Source organism: Arachis duranensis, chromosome 2 (assembly GCF_000817695.3).
Source record: "Arachis duranensis cultivar V14167 chromosome 2, aradu.V14167.gnm2.J7QH, whole genome shotgun sequence".
NCBI classification, from domain to species: Eukaryota; Viridiplantae; Streptophyta; class Magnoliopsida; order Fabales; family Fabaceae; genus Arachis; species Arachis duranensis.
Window position 1 is genome coordinate 17,077,348 of NC_029773.3, and position 16,452 is coordinate 17,093,799.

At 33.9% G+C, this 16,452-nt stretch overlaps 1 protein-coding gene across 6 annotated transcripts; it reads right to left on the minus strand.

Moving 5' to 3' along the window:
* Positions 1-967: 967 nt before the first annotated feature.
* LOC107473814 (U11/U12 small nuclear ribonucleoprotein 59 kDa protein) lies at positions 968-8,244 on the minus strand. Of its 6 annotated transcripts, XM_052257270.1 has the most exons (11): positions 7,203-7,311; positions 6,271-6,467; positions 6,051-6,104; positions 4,134-4,341; positions 3,657-3,999; positions 3,454-3,537; positions 2,776-2,841; positions 2,281-2,353; positions 1,796-2,178; positions 1,512-1,552; positions 968-1,294 (listed from the first exon to the last, which is right to left on the minus strand). In XM_052257270.1, the coding sequence occupies exons 4-11, from the start codon at positions 4,298-4,300 to the stop codon at positions 1,216-1,218; spliced, it is 1,236 nt and encodes a 411-aa protein (XP_052113230.1). In that variant the 5' UTR covers positions 4,301-4,341; positions 6,051-6,104; positions 6,271-6,467; positions 7,203-7,311; the 3' UTR covers positions 968-1,215. The 6 variants fall into 6 exon arrangements, with proteins under 6 accessions (XP_052113230.1, XP_015948881.2, XP_015948886.1 ...); XM_016093395.3 differs by lacking the exon at positions 7,203-7,311 and having other exon boundaries at positions 4,134-4,279; positions 6,271-7,192; XM_016093400.3 differs by lacking the exons at positions 6,051-6,104; positions 6,271-6,467; positions 7,203-7,311 and adding an exon at positions 7,941-8,244.
* Positions 8,245-16,452: the final 8,208 nt, after the last annotated feature.

Below are 16,452 nucleotides of genomic sequence, written 5' to 3' on the forward strand. Positions count from 1 at the left end.
TTAGAAAATTGAAAAATAATTATATTAATGTGTGGAAATAATACATTAAATATTAATGTCTGATCTATCTTAATTATGTTTGTTTTTAGAATGATTTTTGTTGAGATTGTATAATAGAAAATTAAATACTGTTACCGTCTTTTTTATGATATTACGCTCTACAAATGATATTTTTATACAATCACTTAATATATTCACTAACATACATCTTAAATCGTTAAAAAAACCTCTTATAAATTATTACCTGTTCTACCGTTTTTACCCTTTTTTTTTTCAGATAGATTTTATGAATGTCCTTATTGATATACATAATGATATTAAGGAGAAGGAATCAAAGAATGAATTAACGAGAATGAGAATGAAATTAAAAATGAAGAGACCAACTTTTGACAGTAAAAACTAAAAATCAATGAGGAGACGACAGTTACACCAAAATTTTGGCCGTAAAATTATTTCAAAATTTTATTTTATCATGAAAATTCATATGCAATTATTTTCATGTAAAATTTATAATTAAGAATCGTAAATAATAATTTAATTAAACTTATTAAACTATCTAAGAATTCTTAAATATCAACTTTACATAAAAACTAATGCATGTAAATTTTCATCATATTAAAAATAGATAAATAGATATGCTTTTTATTTGCAACCCACATACACCTATAGACGAAGAATATAGATCCTCTCAATTTATTTGCAACCCTTTAATATTTTTTTATATTTTTTCTTAATCTCACTTATAAAATATATACTTATAAAATATATGATAAAAGATTCCACTTTATTACTTCAAATGAAAAAAAAAATTAAGAGACTAAACCATTCCACGAGTGTGTGAACTAGTTTAGCCGATAGTTTGTATTTAATTTTGGTACACCATTCCACGTCCCAAGAAAACATTTGATATAAATGGCAGTGAAGAAGGAATAATACAACTTTTCATCAGATTTCATCACCTCTGCAATTCTGAAAAATGATTCTGAAATTATTTTTTCATTTATTTACTGTATATTCAACAATATTATGCTATGGTCTTTGATTTGAATAAAATACTTACAAATGATTGGTTGCATACAAAAGATTACTACAATATACATTTCACCCCACACCATTAATACCTGGCTGGTCATGAACACAGTTCATACTTCATAGGTAGCAAAACAACACTAATCATCTGAAATTTTTTACACAAAATTGGCAATGAATTAGCAATCATTTGGGTTTGACCAAGTAAGAAGCCCATATCTCATTGGCTGGAGGAGGAGGCTGAACCCAGTGCCCTGGTATGCGGCTGTTTGAAGTGCGGCACCAAAACAAAAAGGGGTTAAAAACAGATTAGTGAAATACAGAGTTAACATGTTAAACATAAGTGTAAATTCTTTTTTTGGATGAGATTTATGCGTCGAATTAAATTGATATCATCCCTTAATTTTAAGGGTATACCAACCAATTAACCCAAATAATGAAGAATTAGCAGAAAAGCTTCATTTTTTTTTCTTATTTCTTACCTTCCTCCTGGTCTGATATAGGCATCCCACCCTCTTCTAACCTGCATGAGATCACTCAGAAAAAATTCTTAATAATCAATAAATCAAAATGAATGTATGAATGGGTTAAATTTAAGCAGGTATAAAGGGGGGAAATAGTATTATTAGGCTATTAGTGTATCAATGAAGTAAAAGTAGCAGTCTTCAATACTAAAGAATTCAACTGATAACATACAAATTCTGAAGAGATAAAGGAGAGAAGGTAATATACATTAAGAATTTGATGATAAAGTAGTTGAAAATACCTCAATAAGCGTTCCCATGTCATTGTTGCTGCCATGATAATAATGATAGAACTCAATAGGTAAATTTGCCAAAGGATCATATGTTCCACCACTACTCTGTCCTTCTGAAGCAATTTTACTTGATTTATACTCAACGGCATCAGATCCCTCTTCAGGCACCTTATCAACCGTTTTCTCTTTGTTCTCCTCAATTTTAGTGTCGGTGTTACTTTCTTTTGAGAGCATCCCTTGATTTTTGCTAGCTTTCCTGGATTCTTCAGCAGTTGCTATCGCATCTTTAGCAGCAACTGTTTTCGCTGCAGCCAAAGCTTCACGCTCCTCTTCTTCCACTGCAGCCTGAACTCTCTCAAGAAACTTGTCATCCTCCTCAGGAAGAAAATGGCCTGCATAATTTGTAAAGAACCAAGGTCGCGTCAAGTATGAAAGAAACTGAATGTTACATTATATATATATACACACACACATTTATATTACACTTCAGTCACCTTGTTTTTTCAACTTTTGAATCCTTATGGAGCGTAATTCTTGAAGCTTCTCCACAACCAAGAGCATTTCAAGCTGTGATGTGAAATAATGTAATGTAACAAAATCAACCCCCAAAAGTATGGAGTAAGTAGTGTGGGATAAAAAATAAAATGATTCATGTTGATAGAATAAACATACAGCTAGATGGGGAAATTTCTACAAAAGATTCGAAAGTAAAAAAATGGACTTGTAAAGAAAGAGGCAATGGATGCCTTTGACAAAGACAACATGAAAAGGAACTACAGAACAAAAGAACAGAACATGATGGTAAACTGCTAAGAAGCATAGCATGATGGAAAGGTTTCACATAACTTAGGTAGTCAGTAGACACAAGATATAAAAGTCATCACATAACATTGCTAAATTCTATAGAACATTTGACAAGTTATTCAAAGTTAACATAATCCACAATTTAACAATGATTTACCAGTCATTTGTACAAAAAGGAAGTTTACCTCAGCCTCTAATTTCCTCTTCTCTTCTTTGGCTTTAATCTTAGCAATTTCCTTCATCTTTTCCACCTGCAAAAGACATGTTTTAGACATCCCTAAGACATGTATAAATTGCAGTTCAAACTGAAGCAACTGATAATATATCTATACTAATCAAATGTGCAAACAGATTACACAATTACTCAATTTCACCATTTCTCACATCTCACTAAGAAACTAATAAAGAAAAAATAGCAGCAAACGAAGCAATAGCATATAGCATGTAAACAATTTGAAGCAATACACAGAAATATGTTATTGGAAATATTATGAACTGAAAGCTTTACAACTTAGCTGCTCTCTTAATCTAGAAAAATAGCATACAAACAATATTGTAGCAACATGTTGACTATAATTATGTGTAATGAGGATTTGAAAAACATAACAAAAAAATAAAAAAAAGTAAAAAATTGAGAAGTTAAATTTATAGCCATTCATATATAGCCACCAAGCCACCAATTAATCCTTGAATTTTGCCAAATACCGCAATCATATATCTGATTTTGAGAATCATGTGCTTCATATTTTGGACATAAATTAATCCATGCAGACAGCAGATATGCTTTTCCTCTTTAGCCTGGCAACAGCAAAAGCTCACTAGCAAATTCAAAGTAAAAAGTAAGCAGGCAAAAACATCAATACCTTGCAGTTTGCAACATCCTTAGAAATCTCCCTTGCTCTCCATTCATCAGCTTCTCGGTCAATGCAATGAAATTCCTCCTGCTCCTATAATTTTTATTTTTTGATAAAGAAAGGACTAAGGAGCCAAACATAGAAACGGGTTTCAAGAAACGGCTACAATAAAGGGCAATGAAAATATCTCACAAAAACAAAGGGAAAGTAACCTTTGCCAGCATTTCTGCAATACGCTTCCTTTTCTTCTTCCGCCAGCGCTTATTTCTTTTGGACTTGTACACTTTATTTGCAAACCTTGCAGCCGCAGATTTCTCCTCCCATGGACTTGCTTCATCCGCAACATATCTGAATGGCTCCAGCTGAGATCTTAGCTTTGACATCAAATAATTAGCTGCTTCAACTGCCAATGATTCTTGGGATTCTATATTAACCCTTCTGTCTTGCAAACATTCTAGAAAACCAGACAGGTAAGGTTCGTTAGATCCATGTTTCACATCTTCTAAAGACACTTTACCATCTTTGATCATCATCAACATCTCTAGCTCCTTTTGCCTAAGAAAAACAGCAAGTTTATTATTTTGATAAGAATATAATTAACTAGCTTACAGCATAAAAGCTATTAATTTTGGAGAAACATTAAGTTTAAAAAAGTGAAAGTAATATATGAAGCCAAAATAAAAACATACATTGCCTTTGCAAGATTAAGAGTGTCCTGCAATTCTCTGAGGCGTTCACAAACATTTCGGTTTTGCCAAAATGAACTTGAACTTGGTGGATCAGGAGGTAACATTGGAAACTGAGGAGGTCCAAGAGGATGAGGTGGTGGTACAGACTGAAAATGAAATGGATTCATTTCTTTCAAGTATGCACTACTACTTGATTCAGAGACTAACCCTGAATAAATAAATAACCAAAAGAAGAAGAAAAATCAACAAATAAAACCAAAACAAACCATGATATTCATAATCAAACTAAGAAATATTGAAATAACTTGTTTCATTCCAAACGGATAGAATCATAAAATTACCAAAAAAACAGATTCATAACACTGTAGATTTTTCGATTGAGCTCCTGCCAAACTGGGATCCCATTATGCATGATTTCTCATAGAAATTTTTTGTTCTTAAATTCTAAATAAATAATTTAATGTTCATAATTTTTTTTCCTAAAGATAGGTTATTTTATTTGATTAGCAATTAAATATAAGCTAAAGAGAACAACAGCAAGGTTAAAAATGGGAATTTTCACGATATTATAGTTTCTAACAATCATAAAACAGATAAGCTTATCCATCATCAAAACACTAGAACTAATCAAGCTTCTTCAGATGCATTCATGGCGAAACGAACTTCTTTGATAGGTGCCAGCAGCTGACTAGCAAGTTTCGAGCTTTCTATAGCTCCAAACCAGGTGTGCGGCCCTATTCCTCTTTTTTGTCTCTGCCTCTTTGAAATTCTTCAAAGAGATTACCAACCATTTCCAAGTTTCCACATCAGAGTCTGGTACTGGAAGTTCAGCTAATCTTCACGCAGCAGTTGATTCAGAGCATGAGCCAAGCATGTGGGTAACTGATTCTAAGGGTGTTCGCGGTGCGGTTTGGTTCAGTTATTTAAGAAAAAGTCATCCGATACAATTTCATATTAATTCTTCAGTTTAGTTTGGTTTAGTTTTTTTACCGAGTTAAACCAAATCAAGCCAAACCAAACCAATTCGGTTTTTTCAGTTTTTCAATTAATTTAAAAAATTATCTTGTTTTAATCATCTAATCGTATCTAAGTGTACTAAAATCCAAGGTTATAAGAACCGAACCGGTCATTGAACCGTCAAGTGACGAGTTCAATGGTTCAATGATCTAACCGGGGTGGAATCATGGTTGATCCGGTTTAATTAAATATACAATAAAATTATTAAAAATTCAATATATAATTTCAGATATTCAAATTCAATCATTTCTAATTTCAAAATTTCATCATGTCCATAATTTATCACTAAAAATTTACAAAATAAAAAAATTTCTATTGATTTCTAAGTTCAAATCAAGCAGTTAGCAATAATACTCACCACATCAGCGACAAAAATTCGGAACAAAAAGTTTAACAATAACTTCTAATAATCAAGTATTCAAAAACTTTTAATAAGAGCATCATTTCTATTTACTGAATAGTAAAAATCCTCAAACCAAACATCATACAATTGTAACACAAAACAAAGTTTAATTCAATTACAAATTTCTAAATCTGCTGAATATAAGAGAGCCAAAGCATATATTCATAGTTAGTTTTGGGGATTCTAATCCATTAATCAGCAACATTTTCTGACTCTTGACTCCAAATTAAACTGAAAACATATCAGCAACAAAAAACTAAATTGAATCCAATTCCAAACTCCGAATTCAAATTAAATTGAATTCAGAATCACACCAGCATTCAACAAATTAAATAAATAATCCAATTCCAAACTCAGAACACAAACTCAGCTCACAATCTTAAAATTAATGGAAAAAAAAAAGATGAACCCAAAATTAATTTAACAGTAACTGAAGAACCCACGGCAATGATATAGGGAGTCAGGGAAGAACGAAAGGTTGGAGGCGAGGAGATTACCGTCGACGACCTCGAAGAAGCAAACGGCAACACATTATCACTCGCGGCGGAGAACTGAGAGGCGAGCAGAGAGGCGATTTGGGCGGCAAACCGGCGACAGAGACAGTAGACGACCCGTGAAGTATAAATCAATAAAATTTTTAAAAATAAAACTGACGAAGCACTGAAGAAAGCAAGCAGCAAGCAGTCACTAGTGAGGGAGGAGCCGAGGAGTGCTTACCGTTGAGGTGAGCAACGGCGAGGTGACCGAAGAGGCGAGCAACGAGATGAGCGACGTGCGACTGTGAGCTGGGCGACTCGAGCGACGTGCGATGTGTCCAAACAGAAATTCCACGGCGAGAAGAGGGCGAGTGGCAGCTGGTGGCGGGGGCTGCTGCCTGCTGCAGCTGGTGGTGGTGGTGGCTGGAGCCGTTGTCTCTGATAGGGTTTAGCAAGGGGTACGGTGCAGTTTGGAAAGTGAGAGAGAGAGGGGGGTCTTTTGTTTTTTTATATATACAATTTTAAAAACCGGAAATCTTTAAAAAAAACCGGACGGTTCAATTGGTTCATTGATTAACCGTCAATTTAACCGATTCTTTCACCGATTTTTTGTCAATAATTTTTTGTTTGAACCGAATCGGTCAAATAACCGATTTCCAATTGAACCGATCAATCCAGTTGAATTTTCAGAATCATGCTAAAATCATAGTTATCAGAACCGAACCGGTAATCAACCCGGTTATACGACCGGGTCACTTGTTCAACCGGTGGGTCACTAATTCACCCAGTCAACCCAGTCATTACTAAAAAAAATTTAAATTATATGAATAAAATTAAAATAATGTCTTAAAAATTAAAATATAAATCTTTGCAAACATTAATAGTTCAATATTAATTTTTAAACATAACTAATTATCTAAAAAAAGATAATATATTAGTCCCTAGTACAAAATACTTTTTTAATTTATATCAACAAAGGTGAGTGAAAGATAACACAATTGGTAAATCCACAATTTGTTTACAATGACCCCAAGCAGGATCAGTCTTTCCTCTATTATTATAAACTCTATGATTGTCACAAATACTAAAAATAAGAAAGGTCTAAGTGTCCATGCCACCAACCAATTCCTGAAAGAAAAAACAAGAGCTTCCCCACAAACCAGTAGAACTTACCCCTGGGAACAAGAACAAGCTCCAAAGAAGAGGAAGGACTTCTCGCAATCTCAGGTACAATGGCTAGTTGGAAAGCCTTTCCATTCAAGCAAAAGAAACACAGCAACAACTAATGATAATCAACAACCACCAAAAGTTCACTAATGATAATCAACAACGAATTTAACTATTCAATCTAAGTTCACTAAAATTTCCTCAGGATCAACAACAACTCTAAAAAATCAAATAAGAGCAGCAACTGCCAGATTCAACAATAATTCTAACTAAAATTTATATCAAACCAGAGAAAGAACAGAAAGAACAGCAACAACAACTCTAAAAAACCAACATTCAACAAATAGAAAGACCAACAACTCTAAAATTTGCTCAGGTTCACCAAAATTAACATTGAATCAGCGAAAGAACAGCAACAACAACTCTAAAAAACCAATATTCAATAAACAGAAAGAACAGCAACAACTCTAAAATTTGCTTAGGTTCACCAAAATTAACATCGAATCAGAGAATGAACAGTAACAACAACTCTAAACGTCAAAAGACCACATTAAACAAATAGAAAGAACAGCAACAACTCAAAATTTGCTCAGGTTCACCAAAATTAGCATCAAACTAGAGAAATAACAGCAACAACAACTCAAAAAACTAAATAAAACAGCAAAAACCATATTCAACAACCACCAGATTCACCGAAATCAACATTGAACTAGAGAAAAAACAAGGTCGAAAACTGGAGCTCGCCTGGTAGAGAAGACGACCACCACCACCACCCGAGGGAGTAGATGTTGCTTCATTGGTTTCGACGACGCGAACACAGGGTCACAGACTCACGGTGAGAAACCGAGAGAGCGACGAGATGAGAGACCCAGAGACTGAGAGTGACGAAATGACGACGCTGAGGGAGTGATGAACTGACGATGAGGGGAGAGACGAGGTGAGGGTGAGGGGATGCGGACGCCGAGCTCGAGAAAGTGATGACGAAGAGAAGAGACAGAGAGACGAGGGTTTGGGAGGGGATGGCTGAGTTCCATTCTGCGACGCCAGGCAGTTAGGGTTCATTCAAAAGAGGTGGGGTGGGGAGGGTCTGAAACGATGCCGTTTCAGGAAAGAAAAAATAAAAAGATTTAATAAACATGACCCGGACCGGGTTGGATTAACCGGCCGGGTCACCGGATTTACATAAAACCGTCGGATCGAACCGAATTCGACCGAGTCTATTGCATAAACGGTTCAACGAGTGATTTGACTTGGTTAAGTGACCGAATTTTCGGTCAAACCGACCGAATCGAACCGAATTTGATAACTATAGCTAAAATCACATATTAAAACCAAAAAAATAAAAACAAAATAAAAATCCTAAATAAAAAATAAAAACACAAAACAAATAATCATACAAACAATTATAATAAAAAAATCAGAATAGAAGATACAATTAGAATCACGAAGAAATAATCAGATCCAAAATGCTAAACAAAAATCATGACCAAAAACAAATAATCATAACTAAAAATCAAAACAATAAATCATAAACAAATATCAGATCAAAATCAAAAAACAAAACTAACAACAAATAACCAAATCTAAAAAATAATTTAGAACTTCAAATCACAAAAATACAAAAACGAGGCACTGCAAACTATCAAGATAACGACATTGTGAATAGTGACGGACTCAAAAAATTTATATTAAAGGGGCAAAAATAATATACATTACTATCAAAAGATATATTAATTTAAATTTAAAAAAATAAAAGTACACATTAATTATTTGAATAAAAAAAACCAAAAATTATATATAATAAAATAGAATGAAAAATATTTTTTTAATATTTTTTCCTTATTATTTCTATAAATAAAAAATATATATTTTAAATTAGTAAATTGATCAATTAGCTTTAGAAATTTTTATGCAACATAATTACATATAATAAAATAGAATGAAAGATAAATAAATAAATAATAAGAATCACTAAATTGAGAATAAAATAAAATATATAAATTTATGAAGAGAATAAAAAAATTAGATCAATACCTAAATTATAAATGTTTAAATTAAGATTTGTAATTAAAAATATCAAAAAGAGAAACAATGAAATTAAAAAATACATATAGTCTTAGAGAGTTATATAAAAATAAATAGAGAATTTAAAATTTATCTTTTTATGAAGAAGATGGCCACTAGAAAAAGAATAGAAAAAAGAAGGTTGAAACTAATAAGAAGATTTAAGAGATTAAAGGAGTGATGACGACTAAAATTTAAGAATGGAAAAAGACTAAATTTAATTAGACTAATTAATAGTTAAAATGATGGAAAGAAAAAGTGAGTTTGGGACTTTAAATAATTGGACTAAGTTTATTTATAGTGGAATCATTTAAAATTTAAAATAGGGACATATTATATATGTATATCTTTAAAAAAATAAAATAAAATAAGAGTGGGGGCAAGTAACCCCTTATCCCCTTATGATACTATATGGGTCTGTCCCTGGTTGTGAACTACAAAGTGAGAAGAGTGAACAAAGAAGTATCAAATTTAGAACTTCAAATCACAGATATGCGAAGATGAGGCACTGCAAACTATGAAGACAACGATCCTGGGAACTGTAAGGGGAGAAGAGTGAACTAAGAAGAAGAAGAAGAAGTAGAAGAATTAAATCCAAAAAATAATTTAGAACTTCAAATCACAAAGATATGAAGACGAGGCACTATGAACTATGAAGACAACAATGTTGTGAACTGCAAAGTGAGAAGAAGAAGGTGTTGCAATTCGAGAAGGCGGCGATGATATGAACTGAGAAGACGACGACAAATCAAACTCGGAAGACAACAGCGCTACGGTAGTGATACAAACTGAGAAAACGATGACAAATCAAACTCGGAAGACAATAACGCTTCGAAAAGTTGCATCGATAGACGTAGAAGAAAATAGGGTTACTGGATGGCTGGACGGCGACGATAGAAAAAACTAGAGGACTACGAGTCTATGACTGAAAGAGGAGGGTGCATTGTGAAACTGTGACTGCGAGTGAGAGAGCACAGAGCAGTTTTTGTCATTTGGGCGTGAGTGAGAAGTGAGAGGTCGTGTGCGCTAGGGGGTGTTTGCAGTGCGGTTTGGTTCATTTTTTAAGAAAAAGTCATATGATCCAATCGTTTAATTAAATTGCGGTTCGATTTGGTTTGATTTTTTATCGAGATCATCCGAAACAAACCAAACCAATTGAAATCGATTTAGTTTAGTTCGGTTTATTCAATTAATTCAATAAAAAATTATCCTACTGTTTTACAATGTCATAAAATTGAAATCATATAACACAAATGCACAATAACTAAAAAAAAGTCTTGATCCAAAAAAAATTCAACGACAAAAGAAATTAAATTACGACAATTAAAGTCATCCAAAGTTCAATAGTCAACACAATAAAAGATAAAAATAAATTTCCAGCAAAAAATAGCTACGTTTTGGTGTGTAGTAGAAAATATTTTAATCTAATTTTACATTCTAATATTAAAGAGAACAATTAATACCATACAAAATATACTCAATCAGACTTAACACTAGAATCTTCTTCGTAAGAAACAATCATAACAAATAATATATATAAATAAAAACTACATTAAAAATTATTCAAAGGTAATAAAGAAAATTTTCGGTCGAAACTTAACCATACCTAATTTCAACTTCTCCAAATCCTCTATGAGCTCCTCAAGAACAAGTTTTGGAGAGTTTTGGAGCCAATTTTGTGTACAAATTAATGCCTCAGCTGTCATCGAAATTAGAGAACTCCTATAATTATTCAACACCCTTCCTCCTGTACTAAGAGTCGATTCTAAAGCTACTGTGGAAACTGGCATCGCTAAGACATCTCTTGCAATCTGCCCAAGAATTGGATATTTATTGGAATTCACTTTTCACCAGTTTAAGATGTCAAATTGAATGCCACTCTTCTCAAAGACCTCCATAAGATATAAATCCACCTCATTCTTGTTAACACTCTCATTGAATTGCATTTCCTTCTCAATTTCAATAGCAAAGGAAGTTTTATTTGTATCAAGCTCTTGTGCGCCAACTTTAAGAGGATCTTGACGAGTAGATCTTTGATAGTTACCAATCTCACCAAACAGCCTATAGCTATCAAACACCTTAAAAAGCGTCCCCTTCACTTTTGAAGTCAAGAAATCCGCATCTTCTTTTTCATACAACTTCTTAAAACACCACTTGATCAATTGAAGCTTATAGCTAGGATCATCAACCACTGCAATAAAAATCATCATATTTTTATTTTTTATGTTGTCTCAATACTTATCATACTTAGACTTTATTTTCTCAACCATGCCTGAAAGCACAAGACCTAAGCTTTCCATTCAATGCTTAATTGTAGACAATATTTTACAAAAGTTATTAAAATATTGAGAAGATATCATAAATGTTGAATTAGAAACTTTGTTGGTTACATCATAAAATATTTTAAAAAACGATGCTGTCAGGTGACGGTGCTATGGAGGACGACAATGTTGTGGAGGAAAACGGTGCTGTAAAGTGTGGAAGGTGGGAGGACGAAAGTGTTCGGTGCTGGGACTTAGGGTTTCCTTCGTTAGAGTGGAGTCAGAGTGAGAGTGGTGCTAGGTTATGTGTTGGGGGTTGGTTTTGTTAGGGTTTTTATGTGAACTAGTTCGGTTCAGTTCAATTAGGATTTTCAGTGTCAGAATCGAAAATCAAACCAAACCATAAAAAACAACAAAATGTGACTTTTTTATTTTTTGGTATGGTTAGTTAGTTTTGTTCGGTTTGGGTCGGTTTTGAACACCCCTAGTGTGCGCTACGACATGAGTAAGAGGGAGGGAGTGAGGGAGTGTATTAGGATTTAGGTTAAATAGGGATATTTTGTAAAGTTATATTATATGCAGTTATATATACTGGTTAGGTTCAGTTTGGTTCAGATTTTTTGTGACAGAACCGAAAATCGAATCGAACCGAATCAAAAACTGCAAAAAATTTTTACAATTTTTTTAATTTTTAATGTGTTCAGATTTTGTATTTTTTTTTGTTCGATTGATCGGTTTTGTTTGAATTGGATCGGTTTTGAACACTCGTAACTAATTCTTCCAATTGATTATATTTGGATGCACATCAGGTTAACACTATGAATCCTTTGATTGAGCTTCTGTGTAATTGGAATCCTATTGTACATGATTTTCTATAGAAAAATTTTGTTCTTTGGCTAGTATCTCAGTTACCAAATTGAAGACTACCAAGACTTTTGTCTACATTGCTCTAGTAATTGCTCTAATGAGGGATGGAAGAGCTGATAAGCCAATGGATATACCGAAAAGACTAAGTACTACGAATTCTTCTCTCTTGACCAGATAAGTATGTCTTCTTCATCTGAGATAAGAGTCTGAAGAATAGATTGTGTCAAACTGTGACTAAAAACTTATTGAATTATTTGGTGTTTTCACTGTCTGTCTGATATAATTAAGTCTGAAACCTAGATAAGTTGTTGATTTGGACTTGGAAAAAATGATTTTTAACGGGGCTAAATTGTTTGAGCCAAAAGCTTTCATATATTCTAACTTGATTATCTCCCTATTCTGCACAAAACACTTTTGTCAAGTACTTTCTTATCTTCTAGCAAACTCCTCCAATCTTGTGAGAGATTTATTCCAATGTCATCTTTTAAAAAGGTAGAATACCTAAAATACTTACTTTGCCATACTTTAAAAGAGAGTGCTATTTAATTCGCAATCTCCAATCCTATCTTTCTAAAAGTGTTAAATTAAACACTTTTAAATCCTTAAAGTTCAATCCATCTTGCACTTTCGATCTGTTGACTATCTCTCAACTAACCCACTATAAATTCTATTAGAACATCAAACAAGTTTTGATCAGATTTCTAGTAGAGTCGGAAAATATTATAGGTAAATTCTTTTTTCTCTCATTTTTTAATTAAAAGATCAAAATTCAATTCTCTTGTCGATCGGGAGACACCCAAATTTGAATTGGGGAAAAAGCCTTTCCATTCTCCTTTGACCCCACAAAAACTATAGGACAACTTGACGTGAGCAGAAATTGGCAGATTAAGAATTAATTAGAAAAATGGCGTTGCGAGTACAGTTCTTAACCGGCGAAAATCTACTCATCAATTTAGAAAAGGGTTGTCACAAATTTTAGAAATAAAATACTGGGAGTATGAGTCACAGGTCATCTCCCAACGAGTTGCAGGAAGATGTGCTATTTTATCAATCAGAGGTTTTCTAAATGGGTTTTGAGTTTGATGAACAAAAAAATTAAATTAGAGAATTTATATGATTTAAATAAAATCTTGATCGGGAGAAGATTAATTGGAAGTTCTATCCTTGTTAAAATTTTGTCAAGATCAATTAATAATTAGTCATTGTTTTCATTTAGTTAACCCTCAACGAATGAAGGAAAGTCAAATTAAAAGTCAACTTCTATTCACAAGTCCTAATCCTCTCCCTTGGAAAGGATTAGAGTTAGTGACTAACAAGCCAACCAACAATGAACCAATTACAATTGAACTCTTGATTATTTCAACTCAAGGTTCTCCTTTTAATCAACTCCCAATCATGTTGGGAAACTACTCCATCATCATAAATGTAGACTTCACAAAATCAATGGGGGAAATAAGAAGAGACATAATAAGCAATAATGAAAGAGATTAATTAAAAGTAAAAATAGTTTTGTATTAATAAACTATGAAAATAATCCAATATCAACTCTGGACAAATTAAGAATATGGAAGAGTAAATGAAAAGTAAATAACAAACTATAATTACCAGTTCCGGAGGTAGACTCTTCTCAAAAGCCAAAGCCAAAAATCTTCAAATCCTAAATTATGAATGTAGAAAGAGAAACCTAGGGGAGGGAGTAAAATCAAATCTAAAAACTGGAAATTATGCGGAATAGATTGTTGCATTTGTCTCTGCATGTTCCCTGGCTCTAATCTGTGTTTCTGGGCCGAAAACTGGGTTGAAATGCGGCCTAGAATCTATGCCAGCGACTTCTGTAATTCTGCAGATCGCGCACGTCATGCGGCCGCGTCGTCCACACATTAGTGTCACTCAGCATTTTTCGTACCACGCGTGCGCGTCGTCCACGCACTCGCGTCGTTCGTGCAGCTTCCAATCTGCGCGGTCGCGTCAGGAACGCGAGCGCGTCACTGTGATTTCTTCCATTTCGCACGGTCGCGTGAGCCATGCGCCCGCGTGACTTCTCATTGGTCATCTCCTCAATTCCTTGTGTTCCTTCCACTTTTGCACGCTTCCTCTTCATTCCTTACGCCATCCTTGCCCTATGAAGCCTAAAACACTTAACACACAGATCACGGCATCGAATGGTACGAAGGAAAATAAAAATATACAACTAAAAGGTTTTTAGGAAGCAAGTTTTCAATCATAGAATATTTTTGGGAAGGAATTGTAAATACATGCAAATCATATGAATAAGTGGGCGAAGACTTGATAAAACCACACAATTAAACACAATATGAATCATAAAATAGTGGTTTATCACAACTCTATGAATTTCATCAAGTCTCAATAAGCTTAAAGCAACTAAGACTATAAAAAAAGACAACTAAGGCTTAAATTGTTTTATAGTTGGAGGTTACTTAACTAGTAACCATGGAGAGATAAAGTGCTTTAGGGGTGATGTTAAAAAGGCAACTATAGTTAGAGAGGTTATACTCTAAAGTTTGGAAGATGCAACTCAAATCTTATTAGAAGAAGTTGATGTCATAACCAAAAAGGTTATTGTGATAGTTAATTACAAAGATATTGTTGATTAGATTGAAAAAAAAAGAGGACACTAGCTGGGAGTTACGGTTCTTGAGAAACAAAACAAAGAATAAAATGCACATTTTCAACATATGAAAGTGGTATACAGGGAGGACAAATGGTCTCCGGCCAAGGATCAATAGGAGTATATTGCTTTGAACATAGCTAGTAGGTGGACACAATGGATCCAACCGTGTTGTTCATAAGTAAGGTGATATATGCATTCACAAATAAAGGATAAAGCAATGTGCTTAGTAATATAAGGTGTCTTCATTTAATATATGCATGTATGTGATTGGTGAGTCACGAAATTGTGCAGGTTTGTAATGTTAGGTAGGTAAGTGTTACTGATAGAATAGGAGATATGTTGAATGTGCCGAGTTAGATTCAATGTCTGTGTAATCTAATTTTTCTTGATGGTATTGTTTGAAATTATTAGATTCATAAAAAACTCTTTTGTAATTCTCTCTCTTGGGTCAAGACTTTTTACGATTGATATAAAAAAAAGAGACAACCATGGCCCTAACGTTGTAGCTTCTTACGAGGTCCAAGAGGATAAGGTGGTTGTAAGACCTAGAATATTTGAAAAAGTCTTATTATGATCAAGTCTCAAATTCTATGGTTATTTATAGCCTTAATTTCAGAGATTATTTTATTAAAGATAATTAAGGCAAGTTTTGATTTATTGGATTTGAGATAAGTTATGATTTTTATCCAATTTCACAATTGTTGGATTATTTTCTATATTCAAATTTATAAAGTTGGTAGTCATGAAATAATAAGGATTTTATATGATTTGGATTAAATAAGTAATATTTTAAATATTATTACTGCTATTTTGGAAAATGAAGAAATTAAGTATACCATTTCTAATTTTTAGATTTGGGCATTTTATTGAAAATAATTTGTGAAATTGATGAGCAAATAGTATTTTCTATGTACAAATAGTGTTGGATTTAATCTGAGTTTCAATTACTATATTATTCCTAATTTTATGTGAAATTACCATAATGCCCTTAACCCTAATTTTCAAAAATGAAACCCTAACCCAGTGACCCGTTACCCGACCCGGTTTCCCCCATCAGCAACACACCTCTCCCCCTTATCTCCATTCACGCGCAGCAGCTGTAGGGGAAAAAGGAAAAAGGCAGCAGCCTCACCCTCCCTCAGCGTAGCAAAACACACACACACCTCTCCAATGGAAATGGAACAGAGAGAGAGGGGCTGAGTGGCGGATGAGGAGAGGAGGAGGGAAGCTCGTCGCGCCGCGCGCTGGGCGCCACCATTGCCGCCGCATCGCCGCCAGAACTGCGCGAGTGACAGAGGGCAGCTCACTGCGTCGCGCCGCCTCCGCAGTCCATGCCGGCCTGGAACCACCGCTGACGCGTCCTGCTGAGTCGCCGTAGAAGCCTCCCTCACCGATGCCGTGAACTGCGAACAGAGGAGAGAGAGAGGGCGAA

What these genes read in the sequence shown, in the direction of transcription:
- LOC107473814 (XM_016093400.3), bottom strand. Translation starts at nt 4,300, where the DNA reads ATGAATCCATTTCATTTTCAGTCTGTACCACCACCTCATCCTCTTGGA. An exon ending in TTGCAGAAATGCTGGCAAAG is followed by an intron (nt 3,538 to 3,656) that starts GTTACTTTCCCT and finishes TAAAAATTATAG; the next exon opens with GAGCAGGAGGAATTTCATTG. An exon ending in AGAGGAAATTAGAGGCTGAG is followed by an intron (nt 2,354 to 2,775) that starts GTAAACTTCCTT and finishes TTCACATCACAG; the next exon opens with CTTGAAATGCTCTTGGTTGT.